The 26,268-nt window shown below is 27.9% G+C and overlaps 1 protein-coding gene and 2 long non-coding RNA genes across 4 annotated transcripts in view; 1 reads left to right on the forward strand and 2 right to left on the reverse strand.

The window, feature by feature from the left end:
• The window catches only part of LOC129916825 (uncharacterized), a 60,258-nt gene extending 58,885 nt beyond the window's left edge, over positions 1–1,373 (reverse strand). The window contains exon 1 of the mRNA XM_055996999.1: positions 7–1,373. Coding sequence (XP_055852974.1) covers positions 7–873 — 867 coding nt within the window. The 5' untranslated portion in view covers positions 874–1,373. The remainder of the gene's footprint in view (positions 1–6) is intronic.
• A 479-nt stretch (positions 1,374–1,852) lies between these two features.
• The window catches only part of LOC129916849 (uncharacterized), an 85,973-nt gene continuing 61,557 nt past the window's right edge, over positions 1,853–26,268 (reverse strand). For both annotated transcript variants that reach the window (XR_008772554.1, XR_008772555.1), the window contains exon 3: positions 1,853–2,506. This is a non-coding gene — a long non-coding RNA (uncharacterized LOC129916849). The remainder of the gene's footprint in view (positions 2,507–26,268) is intronic.
• LOC129916851 (uncharacterized) lies at positions 7,445–8,171 on the forward strand. Its single transcript, XR_008772556.1, has 2 exons — positions 7,445–7,918; positions 7,950–8,171. It is a non-coding gene; the product is annotated as an uncharacterized LOC129916851 (long non-coding RNA).

The following is a 26,268-nucleotide window of genomic DNA, read 5'->3' on the forward strand; positions in this document are numbered from 1 at the left end:
AATTACCTCAATGTGTTCACAAACACATATCCCCTCTTCACAGTACGCACATGGTTGCCACTTATGACCGCCACTACCATTTGGAAGACCCTTAAAGATCAGACTAGTCTCATCGGTGCATAGCGGTTCGAATTGTTGTGCTGCATTCGCTGCATTGTCCGCCATATCCTGTTCGAAGGCATCACTGCGACGCATTCGATAAACACTACACTTGCGTTCCAATTGGCCCATAGGTGGCGCTATATTAACCTCATTGCTCGAGGTAGTGGTGGGGTCGCGAGCTACATGACCTGGTGACGCCATTGGCGTTGCGGGTGTGACAATGATAGAGTCTTGTGGAACTTGCATTTGCATGCGTCCACCATCAGATGGATGCTGCTGTTCTTCTTCTATGGGTTTTGCCACAAGTGGCGAAGTCGGTGGAGTGGCGTCCATTTGTGACACCAACGGTAGGGTAGCCGTGGCTGATTTGGTTAGATGTGAATGGTGGAAAGTTGGCCCACCGCTGCCCGAATGTCGGTGTACCAGCTTTGAGGTCCTTGCGATGAAATCGTGATGACGATGAACATGGTGGGTGTGCAGCGATTGTCCATCACCTTCGTCGATTGGCAGTAGGAGTTTACTTTGTGCGGTATAGCTGGCACTGAGTTTGCGCGCCTGGGCCTGTGGGGTTCGTAGATAAGTCGAGGGCAGCTGATGAAATTGTCTGGATTGTTGATGACTTGCTGCTGGAACACCAGCAGCTAATTGAATTGCCAACGCCTTTGATGCTGGATGTAATTTAGCTTGGGCTGCTTTGGTTTTGTTTTGTTGCCGTTGACGTTGACGAGCTTGTCGCGATGCCAATGAGGCACCGCCTGCTGCTGCATACATGATTTAAAATTTTCTAACTCTCTCTTTCTAACAAAAAATTAAATTAAATCTCCAGTTTCTTTTTTTTTTTTTCTTGGATCTAGTTTTGAAACGTCGTCATTTGTAGATAAATGTTTGCTAATTTTGCTGAATTATTGCTGAATTGTAGCTGAATTGTCTGTGTATCCTGTTTTGTTGTTGTTTTTGTTTGTTATCCTTGCTGTGCTGATTGTGATGTTAGCTGAATGTCGTTTTTGTCTAGAGTTTCCCTGTATATTTATGTATAAAAAAATGTTTTGTTTTTTTTTTTCTCTCGCAGGTTTTGTTAGATTTTCAAAAATTAATAAAACAATTTTTTTTTTTTTTCAAAATGATAAATTTTGTTTTTTAAATGATTGTACTTTTGTATATAAAATATTGAATGTCGGTGTGTTTAAAGTTGTTAATTTCTTCTTTTTTTGCATGAAAAATAAAATAAAATTTACAATTTCACTGAAACCATCAATAACGATTTTTTTTTGTTTTTTTTTTTCTAATTTTGCTCAAAAATATTTTTCATTTATAAACAAATTAACTAAACTATTGATAAAAATATTCACTTTTGCTTATTTTTTTTTTTATAAAAAATTAATATATGAAAATAAATTATTATAACATTGCTGCTTTTTTTTTGTATAAATTTTATTTATATTGATTTTTTTTTTTTTTTGGTTTCTATAAAAAACTATATTTTTTATTTGTTTTCGTTATATGCTTGTAAAAAAACTAATTAAAAAATGTTTCATTTAATAAAATACAAAAATATGCTTATTTATTTATTTTACTTTGGTTTTATTAAACTATTCAATTTTTTTTTATTTTGTATTGTCTTCAAATTATTTTTTTTTTTTTACTTCTTTACTATGTCATGCTTCTATGAACCTTTCCTTTAGAAAAAATTTATAAAATAAATATATTTTGCATTTATTTGCTTTATCAATTAATTTAAAAGCCGTTGGCAACCGGTTTTTAGCAATTTTATTAAAAAATAAAAAAAATTAAATTTTACATACAAAAATTTTAACTAATTTTTACACAACATTAAAGCGCATTTTTGTTTTTTTTGTTTTGTGTGTTCACATCCATAAGGGTTTATGTATTCCATTGGGGGGCTTATACAATCTTTATTTATTTTGTTTATGTTTTATTAATACAATAATACACTAAATATATATAAAACATTTATAAATACATTAATTTTTTTTAAATATATATTTATATATAATTTGAATTTAATTTGTTTTTTTTTTTTTTTATCTAAGAAGCAATAACGTAAAAAATATTGTTTTTTTTTTTTTTGTTAAATTTAAATTTAATGTTCAACTATTTTGTTTACAAAAAGGATTTTATGTGTAATTTTTTTTCTGTTGATTTTTTTTTTAATAAGACACTTTTGGGATAATACATATTATTTTTTTCTTTTTATATTAATAACATTTATATATATTTGAGGTATAAACAAAATATAATAATATATTTTTTTGGTTAAAAAACATTTGTTTGTTTTTTTTTTTTTTTTTATTTTTTCGTAATGCTGTTTAATTTTTAGTTTTGTGATTTTTGTAGCATTAAACAGAAGTAGACGGATTTTGCAAGGAACACGTAATAATTTGAGCTGTGAAAGAAAACTATTGCTTAGGAAAAATATGTCAAAAAGAATGTATTTTTCAAATATTCGTTATGGTTTTTGGTGGTTCTTTGGTAAATTTAGTAGAAAATTTTAAGCACAATTTCAAACAAAATTAAGTCAACCTTTTAATATTCAAAGGTTTTTATCTTCCATTATTTGGATCGACTCTTCAAAAAGCTGGGTGAGCAATTGTTTATAAATAGGGTACAAGTTTTTTTTTTCAGAATGAGGATTCTTAGAAATAGTCAAACGGAAAATTAAATAAAAAAAAATGTTTCATATAAAATATTACGCATACACCCCAGTGACCAAAAGAAATAAGGCTCTTAATATTTAAAAAAAAAAAAACCTTTCGATGGTTTGAGTTTTCTTTTATTTTTGAATAACGTATTTTAAATTTTGTTACAGTTTTATCGATTTTGAATTTTTTGTTAAACGCCTAAATTAAAACTGTCCAACAAATTTAAACTACATATCTGAGTTTGAGTTCAAATAAAAAAAAACAGATTTTTGGAATAAGACTCCATTTATTATTAAAATTTAATTAAATTTTACTGAACGGTCATACAAAAGTTATGTTTGTTTTTGCTTTCCTCATCTATGAATGTCCCGAAAGAATAACAGAAACTTGAAAACAATTCTACTCTTAAAATCATGCACCAAAACGTGACCACTTTCATTCTTATGAATTTAATATGCAAATTAAAAATCTTTCACACATAAGAGACTTTAGTTTTGAATGAATTTTCAAATCTATATTTAATATAAAAAAAAACTTCAATTTAGTTAGTTCTTCGAGTTTTACAAGAAGGTTAGTTGAAAGTTTTTCTAGAAACTTTGAATTTTTTAAGTTAAAAATTGGTCAAGCATCTTAACAGAAAATTTAAATAACAAAAAGAGGACATTCATTTCGATAAATCTTTTTACAACTCATGAAAAAGAACATACGTAAAATGTATTATTTTGTTTGTTTATACTTAGTCCAGTAATTTTAGGTTTTATCTGCTCAAAACTAAAATTGAACCATGTTTAAAAAGTGTTTTCTTAATAATGAAGGCTCTTATTGTACAAAAAAGGGAAACATAGATACAACATTTCCAAAAAACATGGTTCCCCCTTTTGCATAATATTTTTTATTCCAATGTGTACATTTTTATTTTTTTTAGTTAATTCGTATTTACGTAATAAGATAAGTTAATAAAACTAAAAAAATTTAAGCTACCTCGATAAAAACCTAAAAAATCGAGCAAAATAAACCAAAAATATGTATTTTTTCGTATGTGAGTGCAATCTAGTCACCTTCTCTGCGCTCTACTCGCGAAACGGTTCATCTTACAGACAAATGTGCTAGGCATATGTTGTAGATAATTTCACCACCATCAATTTTTATATAACCTCTGATGACCTCCGATCAATAAGTCGCGAGATATTTGCGAAAAACTTTTCGTGACCTTTTGACCCCTATAACTCTTAACGCGGACACGATATCAATGTCGATTTTTCACATCTTCATAACAAAGCCGTCATTAAGCTGTATACCAAAATTCAGCCCAGTAGGAATTTTTCCGCAGATTGGGCTTAAAAATGACTAAAATGACTGGGCTATACTATGAAGAATACTAGATAAGAATACTGAGCTACATACAATAATAATTTATTTAATAACTCCGACACATACACAAAAAGAGTGCCTGTGTAAAGAACCAGGCCCGTCGATACTGGTTTCTGTAAAAACAAAAAATTAATTGTTTTTAGTTTAGCAGTTTTAATTTATTCACTGAGGCGTATACGTACTATTTTCATTACTAAACTTAAACAAAATAAAAAATCAGATCTAGTCAAAATTTATAGAGCGGAATTCATAGTCGTTACTCGAGTTAAGATTTTTTTAAATACAAAAAAAACTCTCCTTAGACGTTCACTTGAGACAAATTTCGACTCCAGTGATGAGCGAATGCCTAAGATATTTCTCAACTTGAGTGACGACTATGAATTCCGCTCAAAGTCTCGCAACACTAAAAATAAAATACGTCCAACTGAATGTAAGAACAAATCTTAAAAAAAGTGACTGGCACTGTGAGGTCTTATTTACAATCTTTAAAAATCAATTATATTTATTTTTTTTTTTTTCTGTTCAACTTTAATTCTTTGAAATGATAACTTATAGAATTATAGATTTGTTAAGACGTCATCATAGTTAAATTCGTCTCATATTTAAAACGTGACTTTCAAAAATATTCACAAAATATCAGTAATCCATTGAGCTAACTTTCATTTCAAATAAATAAGTTTATAAACAAAATGATTATAGTAAAATACAAAAAGGGAATAGTCTGAAATAAAACCTCTTTAGTTTTATTTTCAGATATAACCTATCTAAAAGTTTTTAACCCTAAAGTAATACTCAAATCCATTGCCTTTTAACACTCTGTTTATTTAGTAGAGTGAATTTTAATAAATTGGCACTCCGAAATATAAAATGTCGCATAATCAATTGAATCAAATGTCAACTGGTTTTTTTTATCCAGTAGTCGATTGAAAATAAAATGCACGACTGGGTCGCACGTACTTGCTCTTGTGGTCCAAAGTATCTTTATCTTAAATATCTATTGGAAATTTAAGATTTTGTTTAGCGTCGAGAAAAAAAAATTTTAATGTTAATAAAATTAAATTAAAAAATTTTTTTTTAAACTTTAAAAAAATTTTTTCCATTTGAAACTTCAAAATGCTGTCTATAATTTTTTAAATAAAATTGACTTATGCTTTGATGAAATATATGAACTTAAAAATATGTCATTTTTTGAAAAACGGCAACGCCATATTTCCGTTCTCCGAATTTTTTGAGAAAAACTGAAAAAACAGTTTTGTTAGAATCGATAAGAGTATTACGTACACCAAATTTAATCGAAATCGTTAGAGCCGTTTTCGAGAAAATTGCAAAACCTCGAAAACGTTATATGGGAGATATGCGTTAAAAAAGAGATATTAAAAAAATAAAAAAAACTGATCTAGGGAATTGCCCTATAGAGCAAGTAAAAATTGTATTAATATTAAAATTATTTTAGGGTTGGGGTCGAAATTCTGTATGTTGCAAAATTCTGTATTCAAAATACTGTATGCCAAAATACTGTATGTCAAAATTCTGTATGTCCAAAATGCTGTATGAGCAAAATTCTGAAAGTCAAAATTCTGTGTAGCAAAATTCTGGTTGGTCAAAATACTGTATATCAAAATTCTGTACATCAAAATTCTGTATATCAAAATTCTGTAAAAATGCTGTAAAAAAATATCGTTTTGATAATGTAAAAAAGTGCGCGCGCACTTTTGTACATTATCAAAACGATATTTTTTTACAGCATTTTTACAGAATTTTGATATACAGTATTTTGCCGTACAGAATTTTACAAAACAGAATTTTGCAAGTCAGTATTTTGTTCATACAGTATTTTGACGTACAGAATTTTGTATTTACAGTATAATGACGTACAGAATTATGGTCTCACAGTATTTTGACCCTACAGAATTTTGTCGTACAGAATTTTGACAAGCAGAATTATGACCCGCTCCCATTATTTTAATAGAAGAAAATGTTAATCATATTTCGCAGTGGCTATTTGAATTTAAACTTATATCACAGTTTAACATACAATATCAAAGGTCATCGATCAAAATGAAACTTCTTGTGAATCATTTTGGTTCAAAATCTATGCTTATCTCTATCTAAGGCTTACTCTTATTCACTCCTCAAGTAGCACAAAAGTCTAAAATACACCAAAATATTTGGAGTATTTTTTGCACTTTCGTGATATGCATTTTGAATATAAAAAATATACCATTTTCTCGTATATAATAAACTCCGCTGGTTAAAAAATTAAACCGATTTTGGTATATAAATAGAGCTAGTGGTTTAAAAAATGAACTGGTTTTTGGTGAAAAATTATTCCTTTGAAATTGAAAAATACACAATAAATCTATGGATAAAATACACCATTTAAATTATTCTAATTTATAATTTGAACCAAAGTTTATTTTTTAACCTTAAATAGTTTGATGAATTAAAATGTACACTATTTCTTATGAAATAAATGAAAATAAATTATTCTCTATCACAATACAATTATTAACTAATGATTAAATATGAATTTGAGTGCCTAATTTAAGAACGAAACAAATTCCATCTACTGATTTTAGATACTACCCCGTCTAAAAATCGAGCGCCTCAAAAATTTCAATGAATTAATGATTTTTTTTTTTATTTTAAAAATCAGTTTTTCAAAAATAATAATTTTTTTGTTGTTTTTACATTTTTTTTAGAAGCTTTCCCTTATTATAATATAAACGAATCGAAAAAAAGTAAGAATGCGGGATAATTAGGCCGATATAGTACTATTATAGTAAAATAATTAATCGCTGTCTTCATTATTTAAATGGCTGCCATGGAAAAATATGACGTCTCCCACTTATGCAGTCTGGTGAATTTTATGTCCACAGGGTGTACTTCCTACACCAAAGAGAGTGTACAAAATATACCGTTTCGGTTTATTTGAGAATCGAATAATTTTATGCACCAAAAATGGTGTATTATAAAAACAATTGAATATCGGCGTATTTTTTGCACGGAATCTTAAAAAAAATGTTGAAATTTTGCACAGAAAAGATGATGGTATAATTTTTATACCATCTTTTTTGATAAATACACCATTTTATTCAAATTTCTCAATTTTACACCAAAATCAATGAATTTACACCAATTTATACACCAGTGTGCTACTTGAGTCGGTGGCGTATACGTACTTTTTTTTTGTAAAATCATACTTTTTTCCGAATTTGTTCAAATAATTCGACAAATACCATTAAGCAAATCAGAATCGGTGTAGCTGACCAGTTTGGCACCTCAAATTTAGATTTAAGTATTACAAAAAAAAAATACTTCAAAGTATTTAGGTATATCACAGAGGCATACATATTTAAAACATACTTTCCTGTACAACACAATTTAGGTTTTAAAACATTCCTACTAAACAAAGAACCATTCCTGATAAAATTGTGTGAAAGCAAATTTGTGTACCTATACAATTTCAAGCCTTTTCATTTTCTCCTCAAGAAAAACTTTAAAATTTTATATAAATCCACTACTCTTACAAAATGATATCTCAAGAAGTCAAGCAAATTCTGCTCCTTAATATCACACCAACCGATCAGGCTCTATATGAGCCGAAACAATATAATTTTCCACAAATTTGTGGCTTTTTCTTACGTACACTCTGGTGTATACGTATTTTTTTTTTTTTTGAAACAATTTTCCATATTTATTCAACAACTATATTATTTCAATAAGGTAGTCCTTTTGTTTGGATTTCCTACATTCTAAACAAATCTTTTATACCTATTTATAAGGTCACTGTGGCGTATACGTATTTTCTTGCAGACAATTTTTCCCCATAAAATAAAACTAGAAAAATTCTTCATTCTTTTTGTACAAAAAAAAAAAAGAAAACAACGAACAATTCGTGATTAGTTTTTATAAATGTCAACATTCTATTCAATTTTCAAGCCTGCTTTCATTTCCTATATAAAAAAAAGAAAAATGTCATCCCCATAGAATAAAAAAAAAAAAGAAAACTTAAAAATTGAAATTAAAGCCACTTTGGGCTAACCATAACCACATATATTACCACACACCACAAAAGTCCTTAGCCAAAAGAAAAAAAAAAAAAAAAAAAAAACATAAAAAAAAAAAATAAACTCAAATCCAAATAATATAAAAGCCAAAACCAACTTACTTAAAAAAAGAAAAACGTTGAAAAAAAGAAAAGAAAAATAACCACAGTGTCCTGCGGATACCATAAGACCGAAGACCGTGTCGTTCATCGTCGTCGTAGCATTATAGAAGTCCTACAGAGTAGAAAAAAGTACCGAAGCAGCAACCACTACGAATAAATTAAATTTTTTAACTTGTGAATTTTTTTTTTTTTGGCCTCAAGTAATAATAGAAGGGCTAAAACCAAAGGCTTGAAAGACATGCTTTTCATTTATATTTATACAAAAAAAGCGTTTATATACACATATAATGTGTATGTTTGTAGAAGAGACACCCTGATATAAAAAAAAAATCTTTTTTTTTTATATATGTAGGTATGTCATGTGGTATTCGTTTTCAGCATCTGCTACACTGTAAAACATGTTGTAAAGGACACGAAGAAGCAAAAAAAAAAAAAAAATCGATGGAAAATGCGACCATGCAATCCTATCGTAAACACGCAAATGATAATCCCGCATTTTCTGTCTTTAGTGTCGTTCTCTTTCCCATTTAACGGCGGTTGTTGATTTGTTCGTCCTCCATACGAAATTTTTTTTTTCTTCATTTTCATTTCCATTTTCATTTGTGTTAGCTTTGCTTTTTGGGGAAGGAGGGCGTTAATGAAAACCATTGGGGGTTCTATGATTATCTTTTCGTCATCAAATATTTACCTTAATAGAGGCAACGCAGCAACGAGAGAATTATTTATCCCCTTCAAAAAGGAATCAAATCATTAAAAAAAAAAAAAAAAAAAATACATTCAATCTAATTATGAGACTTCTCAAGCAAAAAGCACCTGAATGCGCAGAGAGACTCTGATTTAATAGCAACAAAAGTCAGGAGCAGTAGTTTTAAAATATACTATATAAAAGATGAAGATGACTCCGTTTGCTTGTTCTTCTCTTCGCAAGTCAAGTCTCAATTCAATCTTGTTAAATATTTAATTTGCAATTAAGCACCGGAAATTCACTCTATTCAATGAATACAACAACAACAACAACATAAAATGGAAACAAAAAATGAGAAAATAAACTTCATTCATATTTCATAAAGAGAACTCAGATTAAAGAATTAAACAATCAACAATTTTCTAAGGCCAAACATTAATTTTATTTTTTTTTTTCCTTTCTTTTATTTCAATTCCATTTTTGTTTTTTTTAAATAAGTTCAAATAAGAAGAGAAACAAAGAATAAAAAAAAAAGTTAATTTATTATTAATTCATCATTTTTATTCTTCTTTTCAAATTGTAAGGCTCACAGTAGTTGGTAGGTATCTATATCTCTCTAGTACACACCAGTTCAACAAGTCCTTTTTCTGCTACTACCATCATAATATGACATTAATAACTGTTTACTTTGGTGTGTACAACTGTCAAATGCAAAGAGAATGAAGTGGTATAATAACAAATAGATGGACTAGGTGTCCCGATCTAGCTATTATTTTCAACTTACGTATTGATTTTTTTATATTTTTTTTTTTATTTTTGAAGAAATAAAGTTAAACAAGGACGAAATTAATGCATAGTTGTTTGTTTAGTAGAGGCAATTATAGGTGTTTCGTGAAATAGAATATTATTGTTTTTATAAACAGTAAAATCTCTCATTGCAAAGAGTTGGCCAGTTTTCATATAGTCCAAATTTATGAATAAATCATAAGCTTTGAAAAAGAATCTTCTATAAAAAAAATATTATAGGCATGTCAATCGAAGCATATTTAGCTAATATATTTATAATTTCTACTCCTGAAAACGCTAAAAGTATGCGAAAATATCAAATCTTTGCAAACTTGAAACCAATTTTCAGTTTCCTTATTCCGATCTGTGCTTTTTCACAGGACTTAAACAACATGTTCAACTAGCTACCTCCTTCCATTGTGGTTTCATATTTAGATATTATGGCGGTGATAAACTATATACAATTAATTTTCTCTTCGTGACCTTTACTAACTATATATGTATGTACTTTCAAACAATTACAAATATCCATAGGAATTTGTTAAATAATTTTGTTTTATGTCTTAGAATATGGTTTAAGAAACATAGTACGTATACGCCGTAGTGAACTCGTGGAACTTTTTTTTGTACTTGCTCTATAGGGCAAGTATTGGTTTCGTGTAGAAAAAAAAATTCAAGGTTTTAATCAAAACCAACATTACGATGATGGAGAAGATCAAAAAAGTGGTTTTCGTCATGCCGTCCCTCGGTCTGTGCGTCTATCTGTACATCGAGCTAGGGCCTAAACGGATGGATGGATTTGCTTGAAACTTGGTACAGATGATTTTTACGTAATTCCCTAGACTCGTTTTTTTTTTATTTTTTTAATATCTCCTTTTTAATGCATATCTCCCATATAACGTTTTCGAGGTATTGCAAATTTTTCGAAAACGGCTCTAACGATTTCGATCAAATTTGGTGTACGTAATACTCTTATTGATTCTAACAAAACTGCGGTTTTTAGTTTTTCTCAAAAAATTTGGTGTACGTAATACTCTTATTGATTCTAACAAAACTGTTTTTTTCAGTTTTTCTCAAAAAATTCGGAGAACGGAAATATGGCGTTGCCGTTTTTCAAAAATTGACATATTTTTTAAGTTGATATATTTCATCAAATCATAAGTCAATTTGATTCAAAATTTACATAAATCATTTTGAAGTGTCAAATGTAAAAAAAATAAAAAAAAGTTTAAAAAATTTTTTTTTAATGTTTTTGAGAAAAAAAATTTTTAATTTTATTTTTTTAACATTCAATTTTTTTTTTTAATTTTTTTTTCTCGACACTAAACAAAATTTCCAATAGATATTTAAGATAACTAAAAGAGCAAGTATGTGCGACCCAGTCGTGCATTTTATTTTTCTTAATAGAGCTATCAATTTTAACGTTTTTATTTCTAAAAGGGTAACGATTTTTTTTTTGTATAAAATATTGAGGAGGTTTGGGTTTGAAAAGAAATTAATTATTTATTTAAATTTTTTAAATTTTTGTCCGTCGGTCTGTGCGTATGTGCGTCCATCTGTACATCGAGCTAGGGCCTTAACGGATGGATGGAGATGCTTGAAACTTGGTACAGATGATTTTTATTTCCCATATAACGTTTTCGAGGTATTGCAAATTTTTCGAAAACGGCTCTAACGATTTCGATCAAATTTGGTGTACGTAATACTCTTGTTGATTCTAACAAAACTGCGTTTTTAGTTTTTCACAAAAAATTCGGAGAACGGAAATATGGCGTTGCCGGTTTTTCAAAAATTGACATATTTTTTAAGTTGATATATTTCATCAAAGCATAAGTCAATTTGATTCAAAATTTACATAAATCATTTTGAAGTGTCAAATGTAAAAAAAAATAAAATAAAGTTTAAAAAAAAAATTTTTTTTTAATGTTTTTAAAAAAAAAATAAATTTAAAATTTTATTTTTTTAACTTTCAATTTTTTTTTTTTGATTTTTTTTTCTCGACACTAAACAAAATTTCCAATAGATATTTAAGATAACGATACTTTGAACTACAAGAGCAAGTATGTGCGACCCAGTCGTGCATTTTATTTTTCTTAATAGAGCTATCAATTTTAACGTTTTTATTTTTTAAAGGGTAACGATTTTTTTTTTTTTGTATACAATATTGAGGAGGTTTGGGTTTGAAAAGAAATTAATTATTTATTTAAATTTTTGCACGAATTTTTCTTAGCTCAGTAGGATTATATTAAAATCATGTGTTCTAAATTTTATTAGGTATGTATATAATTTTTTTATTTATTTTATTTTTATTATGACATTTTTTTTTAAACAGGGTTCATATTAAGTGGATGAAAAGCGTAATTGGGGATAATATAGTTTTTAACCTGCTTTTCAGTTTGTACTTATCCACATGTAATAATTAATTGTTCGGTTGGAAATGGTAATGAAAACGATTTCAATATTGGATCCTTGTGGAAAAGGCTTTCAATAAAACTCAGATTAAGCTTTGCTTGATGACTTTTATTTAAAGTCTAGAACTGGTGTCTACTATTATGTTAAGAAAAGTATTAAAATTTGTATGCTTCAGTCTAACAAGAAAACAATTGGGATGCATTTCACCATATTCCGAAGTCTTTATGCAAATCAATTAAAAAGTTCAAGTTATGCTTGAGGTCACTTGAACTTTTTAATTGAATTATATTCAATCACTCCGCTTAAAAATAAAAATAATTTTCATTATTTTTTTTTTTCCTTTTTGTCTTTATGTAAATGTAAGTTAAATAAAAAGGCTCTCAGAAAAAGAGATCTGCCTGTGAGGGGCTATTAATTATAAACGTGACATTGTTTTTATCAGTTTTTAAAAGTGAAAGTTATTTGTCATATGACATTTAGAATTGGAGCTATAATATTCTTCTTTAAATATACAAATAAAAACGGTATTAATAGTATTACAAAAAAAAAAAAGGTCAAATGACTCTGGAACTGTACCTACAAAAGTTATAATCGATAGATCTGAATTATAAAAATATATAGACGGAAAAAATATAAAAGTGTTTAGTATTTTCAATATTATTCTTAAAGCTTTAGGTTTAGCAACATGTTTGTTGTGCAACTTTGTGTTTAAAATTGAGTTTTTAAACACTTTTGATTTCTTAAAGTCTTCGTGGGGTACATGTGCTTAAAATCCCAAACTAATTTAATTTATTAACTGGATTAGTGGATATTGGAAGCTTCAAAAACCAAAATTTAAAAAGTGGTCGATGGGCTCGGCTGATACAAGTTATCAAAGTTTCTATATTTTTAAGATCAAATACAAATTATTTTAAGAGTTTTGGTCTAAAAATCTAAAAACCTTTTTAATTCAAACGACTTTTTTGTGACATTAGGTATTGCAAAATTTTTAGACTTTCGGAAAGCTGTTTTTGACTAAATTGTCCTAAAAAAAAATACCTTCCACGTTTGGTCTATTCGTGTTAAAGAAAGATTTTTTTTTTTCAAAAAGGTTATTTCTATTCGTTTATGGCTAATTCTCGAAAGGTGTTTTTTTTTTACAAATACCTTTCATTGCAAATAACAAGCAAAGAATGCATTTCAAGACAATATTCTGAAACACCCTGGCAACAAATTTTATTGAAACTCATCAAATTCATAGATGCATTCCTTAAAACAAAAATTTTAAATAAAAGAAACTCAATACACAATATTTTTTTTTTTAAATAAACAATTTAATATCAGTAATTTTTTTGAAAATGAACTTTTATCTCTCCTTAAATTATTTTGCTATAAAGCACAACTTTAAATTTTTTTAAGTTTTTGTATCTAACTTTTTTTTATTTATAATGCTTTAGAATTTTATTTTCATTACATTTTTTTTTGTAAGATCTATATGTAAGGTAGGTAAAAGAAATTTAATTTCATAATTCATTAGAAGGCCAAACCCTTTAGAAAGATATGTTTATGAACACAAGGAACAGTTTTATAAAATTTGGAAAATAAAAAAAATTAAATTTTTCTTTCGGAATAGCCTAAAAATACACAAGAAATCCCTAAAGAACTTATGAATAGATATAGTACCGAAAGGTGATGTGGTAAGTAGCTTAACAATCAATTAAAGCCTCATCAAGAGGCATCTTTTCGACTACAAAGAAGGTTTAAGAACCTATGTAGTAATAAAAATCTTTCGCGTTTTATATAGCGCAGATGCTTTGGTTTAAGAAACTCTTTCATGACTTGTGAGAATTTTTCAAAAAAAAAAAAAGGAATCTTACGTCCATTAAACTAATATTCAACTGCTGGAGCCATCAGCCTAAATGTGTTAAAAGAATCCTGCTTCCTTTGTCTTATTCTCTCACTATTTTTCAACTTGGAAAAACACCTAAATAAAAAGCTCTTGAAAGCTTTAAACATCACTTTGAAGATTCTTTTTAACAACTTTGCAACACAAAACTCAGTCCAATACTAGATTTTAAGTGTCACAGCAGATAAGTGAGTCCTTTTCAAAGGATCATAGTCTTTGGAAGACAGAATAAATGATACGGTTGAAAAACCTTTTACGATACCCTCTCATAGGTTTTATCTACTGTCGCTCTAAATCAGCAAAAAGATCTTTGGGTCCCAAAAGGAATTACACATTAAAAACAAAAAAAATCAATTTCATTCAAGCAAATATTTAACGTTTTCAAGAATTCAAAAAAAAAAAAAAAACATCTTTTACTTTAACACATTTTGCCTTTTAAACGGTTAATTCAACCTGTTGAACCTGAAGGTATAAATAAAAACCATTTTAAAAATGTCCTAGGCCTAAAATCTTTCATCCGAATTTTTTCCCTTCTCCTCTTTCGAAAAAATAGATAAACAAAAATTGTATATATGCAAAAAAGTTCCGTCAATGAGAAGAAGAAGAAAAAGCAAAAAAAAAGGAACTTGGAACTTCCACTCTCACGGGACAAGATTTAGCAGCAAAAAAAAAAAACAAAAAAATAAGTAAAACACAACACATCCATTTATGTAAACATTGTTGTTAGGAACACGATAGTGTTCTATTCTCCTTGAAGAAAGTGCTCAAGGTGCTATATGTATGAGTTTGGGAGGGGGGATATGCTCATATTTGCATATGTGTGATGCAAAACAACATCATGAAGATCATCATCATCTGCATTTTTATATTCCTTTTTTTTTGTGTTTAGCTTCTCTGTGTCAAGTGTGCAATGCCGTCGTCGTTTTATTTTCAAAGTCAAAATAATTAAGGAGCGAGTCCTTAAACGTTTGTTCCTCAAGAATACACTTATTTTGCTTGACTGAAGCTGAATGAAATATGAATTCTTATTATTTTTTTTTTCTTTTTTCTTGAACGGGGTCAGGTCACTAAGTCTATCTCTCTCTTTCACTGTAAAAAGGACAAAATATTATTTGTCTAAGAAAAAAAAAAAAAAATAACAAATCGTAAAAAGTAATCACAATCGTTTAGTTTTCACAAAAATATAAAATACATTTACACCCAAAAGGTTATAATATATTATTAGAAATGGCTTGTCAAACTTGTATAAGGCAAATTCTCTTAAGAATTTTTTGGGGAATTTTATTTAGGACACGAAACAGAAGAAAAAAAAAATAAAAAACAAATATTATTTCCAGATGGAAAGGAAAGGCTAATCACCACACAGCCTTATACCGCCATCCTTTTTTTAGTGCCTCTTAGTGCCTAGCTTTCGGTTTATCTAGCGTATTATTTATTTAATGTTGCTGTTCGATTGCCAAGTCCTGAATTTCTGCCAGAAATTCAGGTAGTATAGTCTCTCAAAGTGTTTGGAGAGGTTATAGCTAGCATTGGTTTAAATGTATATTTTTGTACTTTACTTATTTTATTCATTTGAAATGAAGCAAAAGAGTGAGATAGAACTCACTCTATACTGGCTATAACTATGTTGTTGGATGTCCTTCAAGTGCGACAACAAACCCAAAATATAGGTAAATAAAGCAGTTCAAACATGGTTGAATATAATATAGACAGAGGGCATAAGTCGTCCATATCCTAGGCCTTTCCTAACAAATTGCCACACCCTCACAATGTATTTTCAGAGAGCAAGCATAACAAATAAGATGGTAGATGGTTTGTTATCCACATATTATGTAGGTAGGAAGGTATGTTTGTATGTGGCTATAACAAGCCTTGTCAGGTAAATCAGGTAAATTTGCTTGCAACAGAAAAAATCAACACTTGAAGTCAAAAGTTACGGGATGTTTTTTTTTTTTTTTTGTTTTTTTTTTTGCATAAGTTATGATTTCATATAAAATTACTAGACTTTCGTCAAGTTTTAATCAAAGAAGTTATTAAAAAACTTAACGAAACTCATATTATTCAATTCAAAAAATGTATCGTTTGTGATATAAGAAAATGCTCACTTTAAAAAGCTAAAAAATGAATCCTTGAAAAAATTTTAAAACTTGACGAAACTTTTTTAGGCATATAAAAACTAAATTTTTTCTTAAAAGAATTTATAAGTTGAATGGAAAAATTGAATTTTCATTCTTTTCTGACTTGACGGAACTGTTTTACCAATCTTATTAAAATAGAAAGAAAAATATTGTTCATTATTCATATTATCAAGTAAACGTTCTAAGAATAAAAGCAAAGAGAAGTAGTTAATATTGAATTTTCATTCTTTTTTTACTCAAACAAAACGTATTCTATGTTTTTATTTAAAACAATTTACCATCAAGCAAACGTCTAAAAAAAAAGTGAATAAAGTTAGTAAAGTTCATTCCTTCAATTCTTGTTAAACTTAACGAAACTTGTTTTTAACCAAAAAAAAAAAATATCTTTTGAATAAGTTCAGTAGAAATATTTAAGAAGATTTGGATTACTGAACTTAACGAAACTTTTTTGAACTCAATTAAAATAATAAGTAAGTTAGAAAGATTTGAAACAATTCTTCTCTACCTTTTAATTCTAAATATTATTAAAAATTTTACAAAAAAAAATTTATCCCATGAACACAACACCATAACACATTAACTAATTAAAACTTGACGAATCCTTGTTAGTTTATGAATGAAAAGTAAATTTTTCAAAGGTTCTGGACAATTCTAAACTAAACTAAACGAATCGTATTTATTTGCGTTCAATTGTGATCTGTTAGTAACAAATTATTTTAAAGACCCGTTTGCGGTTTAATTATTAAAACTTAACGAAAAACTTTAAACAATTCTTTTCTCAGTGCTCAACAAACCATTATTTATTTAATCTGTAGAAACTTCAATTTCAACATTACTTAACGAATTAGGTAAGGATTTGTTTGCTAAAACGTAATGAAACATTTTTTACTGCGCTATAGTAAAACATTTCAAAAAGTTTAAGGGACACTAAGCAATAAATGAAGTTGATGTTCTAAACTTGACGAAACTTTTGTATTAACACCACATAATGTAAATCTAAATCTAAAAACTATCAGAAAATAATAAAACAACTATAAAATCATTATATCGTCGTTTTCTCAAAAAGAGATTGAAAAAACTTTTAAACGTCATTGTTATCCCATCAGGTACAAGGTACAACACTATCCACTATCCGAAACACTATTGCCCACAAATATCCAGGATAATTTATGTACTCGAGAGTCTTTCTCTTTTGTGTGCAATTTAACCTGAAAAGACAGGATGTAGGTACGTATGTATATCCACGGCCGACGGACGAACGAACGTAGTCGGAGAGCAGTGCATGTGTGTTATTGATTGAACCTTTTGTTTCGTTTGTTTCGGGCCAAAACGGATAGCAGGATGAGTAGAGTAGTAAGTGAGGATATAGCTTCGTGTATTTGAAAGCGCCCTTTTAATTGAACCAGGATTTGCTATTTTATATTGAACTTTCGATTGCTCTGTTTTTTTATTTTTTTATTTTTATTTTAGTTCTTCTTTATTTTTATTTTTCTCTTGTGAATTTTAATTTAAATCTGTTGTTATTATTTTATCTTTTCTGTGTATTTTTTTTTTCTTCTTCTACTTTTTGAATAAAATTGAACAAAAATCAATTTGCAATTTCTCTTTTTATAAAAGGATTGATGATTGATGTTCATTTGGTAGTGTGTTGGGTTGTTGTAGTTGTTTAACCATGTGCAGACAATATAAAGTTGATTTTCTGTTTACAAGTGAGTTGTGAATTGTTTGTTAATGTTTACAGTTTAACTACTAAAGTTTACTTTAAAAAGTAATGAAAATTTTTAACAATATTTTTTATTTTTGAGATATATGATGATTATAAAATATGTTTTTACATACTCCTTAAAGTATACATCACCAGGATTGATATAGTAATCAAAAAAGTAGACAAACAAAACCTTTCAATATTTTTAACGAGATTTTGTTCTATTTAATAAATAAAAATAACAGAAATTGCATACTTTTAGGTGTTTGTAAAATATAATGTTTATGTATCCATCTTTTTTTAAATTACAAACATTAATTTCATTCCTAGCAAATTAATATTATGTTTTTGGTTTTGTATAAATTATATTAATTCATTCCACTATTATTAGATAAAATTCTTAGAAAACACCACCCAACATTTATTTTCATGTCAAATATCAATATTCACATAATAATGGCTTTCAAAATAGTAAACAGTTTTGTACGAATAATTAATTTGTAACTAAATAGAAGTATGTATAATTAACATTAACGATGATTAAATATACAAATTTCTTGAGAAACGCAATTTAATTTAGTATACAAAAATGTAGATTGGTCGATAGAAAATATTTTATAAGTTGCACGTAGTTTTTTTTATCTCAGTCAAGAGCTATAATATATTGATCAAAAAATATATATATATATATAAATATATAAAAAATATAAGTTAGTTAAACTTTTGTGTTTGAGAGTTTTAATTTTATTATAATAATACGTCCAAAATGAGCAGTGGCGTACGTTGAGTTGCCGGGGCCCCGGGGCAAGACTTAATTTTGAGGCCCCTTTGATATTTGGGGGCCACTTAGATACAAAAACAAAAGTACGTATACGCCATACATTTTTTTTTTATGGCTTATTTATTTTTAGGTTTATTTTAATGTTTTATTATGTTCGTAATGCACTTTGCTATACTTACTTAAAATTTTTATCATAAAAGTAGCAAATCCTTATACTAGGGGCCCCCAAAATTGAATATTTAGAGACCCCTAAAATAAATTTTTTTTTAGCTTAGAATTGATAGTTCTTGGGGCCTCTGTTCTGAAGTAATATTCGAAATGCCACCTATAAAATAATGTTTTTATTTTGGGCTCTGATGTATTTATGTTGGGGCCCCTGAATTGATATTTAATTTTCCATTTGATTGTTTTGAACCACTGAAGTAATAGCTTTTGAGGATCCTCAAATAATATTTGTCATGACATCAGAATATTTAATGAATATTTTTGGGCTCCATAGTAATAGATTTTGGGGCCCCCAAATTAATATTTGATCGGCTCTCAACTAACGGGGTTCCTGAAAAATTATTTTTTGGGACAATTCATATAATATTTTTGGAGCCCCGAAGTCATATTTTTTGGGGCTCATAAAGTAATATTTAGTAATCCATCAACAAATGTACCTAATTTAATTTAAAAAAACAATTTTTTTTAATTTAATTTTTTTTTTGACGCCCCGAAGTAAAGGCTTCTGGGACCCGTGGCCTGAAGTTGTTTTTTTGCTTTTTTGGGGCCCCTAATGTATTATTTGTGGTTGCAAAGATTTTTCAAGTAATATTTTTTGGGGCCCTAAGATAAAATTAAAATTTTTTCTTTTAAAAAAGCAGTTTATTTTTTTGGGGCCCATGGGGTAACCTTTTTATTAAATCAATATATATTGTGTGGCTACCAATGCATTATACATTACACTGAATGATAAAATTTGTCTCCCTTGTATCCGAAGTGATTCAAATACATTTTAATTTATCTACTTCGTAACTCAATTTATTCTAAAAGTTTCCTCCTCTGCATTGTCTCCAGTTGGGGCCCTAGGGTCGGTCGGGGGCCCCGGGGCGCCGCCCCGCTTGCCCCAAGGGAGTGTACGCCCCTGAAAATGAGTCTTATCGAAAACTTAAAATAAAAAACCATTCCTATTTAAGGTTTGAACAAAACAATCATTTGCGTGAAGCACCAATTTATTTAAATATTACTACCTATTGAAATATTATTACCTATTTAAAGAAGAAACAACTTTAGGGTAATTCCACGCAAGTTTACCACTAATAGGCAAAAAATTAAAGTGAACGTATAAGAAATTGAATGATGGAATTTAAATACTCATACTTTTTATTTCATAATTGTTTAACTTTTTTCTTTACACTCCAATTTAAAAATAAATTAGAAGTTTTGAGTAAAAGATGGAAAAATTAACACAATAAAACTTTTCAAAGCCATTATTATTTTAAAAACTTTAGAGCCTTGATTATTTTTTATTCAAAATTAAAATAATTTGCTGAAAATAAAACGAGTCATTTATTTTTGAAGTGAAAACTTCTTTGTATTTTGAGGTGCCCCTCTGAATGCTTAAAAAGGCAACTTTTTGACTTTTAAATTAAATGGGGAAAAATAAAGTTCAGTATAGATTTTCTTTTAAATTCGTATTTAACTGAGTTTGAATCATCTAAAAAATATGTTTAACTTCACTTTTAATTGAGATTTCAATCAAAAATCTTAACAAAGGTTAGTTGAAAATCTAGAATTCTTAAATTTCGATGTTCATACTTTTCGTAAGACTTTTTTCTAAAAAATATATTAAAAAAGTCAAGTAACTTATTTTTTTTCAAGTTTCAAACTCAGTGAAACATGAATTTAAAAAAAAAAAAAATTTATTTTATTTTTCCCCATTTAATTTAAAGGTCAAAAAGTCCCCTTTTTAAGCATTCAGAGGACTTGGGGCACCTCAAAATGAAATTATTTAAAAATTTTAAGTATACAGTTTTGTTCGTTTATAAATGGCGCAACTTTTTATTACTATGCCAATTCGAAAATAAAAAATTAAAATAAAATCGCTCCACCTTAATACGCACGCTGATAATATAACCTTTCATTTGATATATCACACATAACGGTACGTGCTCTACAAGTTACACAATCTTAAATTGAAAAACTTGAAAAATACGTCAAAACGTAGGAAGTACCGTAATCTCAGTTTAAAATTTCGACATGGTAAGCTTTCAAAAAGTCCTACTTCTTTGTAGGCATGGTAGAAATATGATTGAAGCGACATATACAAGGTGAAATAATAAGCTTTCAGATGATATAAAATTTATTATAGGTTGTCATATAAAAATAAAATGCACGACTGGGTCGCACTTTTAAGACTTTTTATATAGAAATTTGGAAAAAAAAATAAAATTCGTTTAAAAAAAAAATAAAATAAAATCTGAAATTAAATTGCACTCCAAAACAAGTATGCAGTTTTGATTGATATATTAACATGCATTCTTAGAAAAAAAAAATTTCAAAATCATTAGAGCCGTTTTTAAAAAAACAATTTTTTATAAATAATTTTTTGGAAAAAAAGTCAAAATAAAATCGTAATGCCATTTTGTAGAAATCACTAATCAACACCTAAAAACAAAATTTCAAAAAAATTCAATGTCCAGTTTCCGAAAATTTGATTTTTCAACAAAAAAATTTTCAAAATTTTTTTAAAAATCCAAAAATTATTTTTTTTTTAATTTTATTTTTGGTTTATATTCAAATTAAATGAATGCTTCTTCACAAAAAGTTTCGTTAAAAAAACGGTTCTATGGCAGATACCGTTAATAATTATTTTCAAAAAAAAAATTTTTCATTGAAATATAGAGCTTAGCTTAAAACTAACATTTGAATTTTTTAAACAAATAGAGCCGTTTTTGAGATATTTCAATTTTACTAAAATCGGTATATGACAAGTACCGTTGTTTTTGGTCCAAAAAAATTAATTCCAAAAAACCCTCTGGAGAGTCGCCAAATAACGCTACATACCAAGTTTGACATTAATCGGTCCATCCGTTTAGGCTGTAGCCTCTTATACAGACAGACAGACGGACTTCCGGGACCCAATTTTTTGGCATTGTCTACCATTGTAATGTCATGGAAAAATGTTATCTCAACTTTTTTTGTGTACGAATGCATAACTTGATATATAGTACCTACCTATATCGCAAGTAAAAATGGATTTAAAGGTGATGGAATAAAAAAAAACGGTAGATTTTTTCGATTTCTTTTTTTTTGTAAGAAAAATGGCTTGAAAAGCTTTTGGTCGAACTGGAATTCAAACAAGCGTTCTAGTGGATGTGATCCGTTAAAAATCATAGAACGTACTTAGGGTCTTTTTATGACCCACTTACAAATCGCGCCCGTTCTCAAGTTAGGTGCAGAATTGGCCAGTTATCAATCTGATGATAGGCCTTACACGCCGTTCAACTTGAACGATCGATATGGTCAAAATATTTGTAATATACTCAAACTTCACGCAGCAATGGCCAACCGAAAACTAATGTTTTTCTTTGCACTTTGCTGTTATTGCAGAATTTGAGTTGCAGTTTTTTTATTTGGTAAAACCAAAGAATACCTTGCAAATTAGCAAAAACTTGCACTTTTCAAAAAAGTATCCACTTTGTAGATAAACAAACTTTGTAAAGAAACAAATTTTTTTTTTACCTTACAACAAATAATTTCCTTTTTGAAAAAAGGCGTTTCGCAAACCAAAACTTGCAATGTCAAAGTTAAAAGCTCTGAAGTACAAATCGCTTTGTCCAATTAAGCTCAGAAGTCTTCCCAATAAAAATTTGGCAGTTTTGTTATGCATTATTGTTTTATGGTTAGTAGGGTTCATCACATGCTTTGATTTGGCAGACTTCAATATTTTGAAAGAAGACGTTATAGCCTTTACTTTGGCATCATTGACACTTTAATTCCAATATAATAAACGCTATTTTTGTCATCACATTTTTGGTAAATATGAAAATACGTCTTTATAGATAAAGACATTGTAACTGTAATTGATAGTAACCAATAGCTTAAAAAACCGATATGCCAGGAAGGTGGTTAGTTATACCTTTGAAACAAATGTACACCATTATTTCTTTATTAATTCTTTTTATTTTTCCAAAACGGTAGCACTTTGATTTAATAAAAAAAAAATCACCGATAATGTTTAAAATATTTTTTTTGCGTTTAGGGTCACTGTGGCGTATGTAGAACATTTGTTTTTATTTAAACGGTGAATGCAAAATTTTCTATTCTTTAACAAATTCGACACTTGTTGACCATTCTCTGATCTTTCACATAATTAAATTGGTCATAAAATTTCAAATTTGGGATACAGAATTAAAATAATTATTAAAGATTTATAAAAAAAAACTCTTGTTAAGGAAAAGTTGTGGTAGGTACTACACGTTCGGAAGCAAATATTTTCAGATCAAAGTCTCGAAACAAGTTTTGGTTTACAGATATGAGTTCATGATGAGCAGATCTATCCATTTATGTAAAAAAAATTACAAATATATTTTTTTAAGATTTTCGAGAAAAAATCAAGTTTAACCCCTTGCCTAAAAATAATGAATTTTCAAAAAAATCAATCGAGTGAGACATCAAAAGAAAGGTCTTTTTGAACTCCATTCATACATGAAAACCAAAAGTTTCTTGGAGGTCTGGTTGCTGAATTAATTGCAATCGAAGTTTGTATTTATTTTTTTACCCTTACATTTTTTTTTTTTCAACTGTTTGTTGCGCTAGTCTCAGATCTTCATCTACAATATTGAAATAATAATCACAATTTTTATAAGACATGCCATGTAGGTAAATCCAACTTGAAATGTCAAAAATTGAATTTTTGATGAATTTGAAAATTTGTTGTGGGTTTGTGGCCACTTTTATCCTGCATTTTTATTTGAAATAAATTAAACATTTTTTAAACATTTGTGCTTTCATATGTGAATGTGAATGAACATAGGCTTCTTTTCTTTTTTTTTTTTACTTCAGCGCTAACACAACTCTGCTTGTTATAAATCTAAATAAATTCTCCTCTGAATATTCTTATATATATTCTTATTTTAATTAAAAAATCTTCTGACACTTGTATTTTTCATTTTTAATTAAGAATATTAATCGCATCTCATTTATTCACGTAAAAGGTTTTAAACAAGAAAAATCAACCTACCTACAAACATAAAGAAAGGTATAATAATTCCACATGGAAATAAAACTTTCACTTGCCAAACAAATACTCAAGAACCATTAAGTATTAACTTTGCACATTGCCATCTCTTATTACTTTATATCCCTTTATTTTTTTTTTCATTTTTTTTTTGAAAATATTCGCACTTTAACAGATTAAAAAACCTCATATATTTTTGTTTTTCAAGTGCATTTCTTCTTTTTCAACAAAAAAAAAAAACTGAAAAACTTTATCTCTTGGATATTTTCAAGTAGAAGAAAACTTATTTTATAAAAAAAAATATATATATTTCAATAAATTAGGAATATCCTTTTTTACACACAAACACAATATCACACACACTATTATGTATATGAATGTTGATAAAAAAAAGGTAAAAAAGTAGATCGTGTGTGCTTATGAGGGTTTTTTTTTCATTTATGAGTCTGTATTTTATATCTTGTACGTGTACGTACTTCCGATAAATCCTTTTTGATCAAAGATTCCAATTAAAAAAAAATGTTTTACATCTACCGCATGATGGTGATTATCATGATATTAATGATGATGAGAAAATCTTATAAAAAAAAAGAGGGTAGAGAGATGACAAATTCTAAGAAAATGCTTAATTCAGCAGAATTATGAATAAAAAAAAAAAAGAGTAGAAATTATAATAGTAGTCCCTTGAGAGTTTTTTTTGTTGCAAAATTTTATATATTCGAAGATATATACCGAAGGTCGATTGATCAAAAGGTCGATTGGATTGGATTTGTTGGCATCAAAAATCTTTTTGTTTTTTTCTTTTTGTTTTTACCAATCAATGGAGGAATAATTAGTGTCAATCTAGCTCAAAATTTAAGCTTAAAAATAAATCCCAGAAAAACCCAGCAATTCAATTAATTTTTATATAAATGTTTTCCAAGGAATAAGCAGCATCTTCATCATCATCATCATCATCATCATCCAGAATCAATCAAAAAAACGCCTCTTCTTCTGAAATATTATTCTGATTTGATTTTTTGTTCTAGAACTACTTTTTACTCACGAAAGATGATTTCTTGTGTTTTTTGTTTTTTTTTTTCTCTTAATTTTTTTTTACACTTTTATCCTTTTTTTTTTTGTGGAAAACGAAAAACAAACAATTATTTGTCTTCCTTTATGTAAACAGAGATGAAAAAAATCCTTAAGCTCGAACTTGTGTGTGCGTTGCGTTGTGTTGTCGTTTGAAGAAGACGTAGGAAGGATAAGAATGAAAAATCACGAGGGGCTAAGGTATGTGTGTGTCTTGACGTAGATTTTTTTACACTTTATAGAAAATTTATTTAATTAAAAATTTTTAAAAAACAAGGATATTTTTTGAATTTTTTTTTCTTTAGAATAGAAAAATAGATAAAGCGACGACTTTGAAACACTATGTTTGGGTTTTCTTTGTGATTTATATTTTATACCTATTTTTTTTTTTTTTTTAATTGAAACTTTTTTTTTTTTTTTGTTTAAATGTCCTTGCTGCTCCTTTATATCCAAGTTGGCATATTCATCACAATCATAATCATCATCATCACGATATAGTTTGTTTAGTTAGACTTTTTGAAGAAGGAATATGATGAAGACAGAAACCAAACAACAGAGAAGGATACGAAAAAAAAAATCATATATTTATGCCAATTGTAAGGATTTAGACAGAGAATAGTTGGAAAAAACGGTTAAAAATACATAGATGTGTGTATATATTTATATATGGAAAATATCCTTTATAACAATTTTGCAATTTTTTTTTTTTTTATTTTTGTTTTTGTTTTATTTATTTTTTTTTTTAATAATATACGAGGGAGGCACTGAGAATTTTGTATCACTTTTTTTTTTAATCAATAAAAACGCTTCGTTATATATAAATAATTATATATTTAACACTTTTATTTATATATTAATTTTTTTCTATACAATTTTTTTTATTGGATGAGACAAAAAAAAAATATAAATAATTTTTATTTTTTTTCAGAGAAGAAGAAGAAGGAAACAGACACGAAAATTTAACAAAAAAAAATTATTATTATCCACAAGGATTCACATTAAAAAGGAACTTTTTTATAAATTTTTTTATCACACGCAAAATTTTTTTTTGTGGGGGAACAAAATTGAGTTATTATTTTTATTTTTTGTATTGTGGTATATATGGTTGGTACAAAAACTCAATAATGTGCGAATTCAAAAAATGGGAAAATAATAACGAAAATCCGAAGGATCATATCACAACGACACGAACAAAAACACTGAAGACACAAAACGGACGAAAATTATAATCAAAAACACAAATCAACTAGACTTTCTCTCCTGGCACAGGACAGGAC

The sequence above is a fragment of the Episyrphus balteatus genome, chromosome 3 (assembly GCF_945859705.1).
Source record: "Episyrphus balteatus chromosome 3, idEpiBalt1.1, whole genome shotgun sequence".
In the NCBI taxonomy this organism is placed as follows: Eukaryota; Metazoa; Arthropoda; class Insecta; order Diptera; family Syrphidae; genus Episyrphus; species Episyrphus balteatus.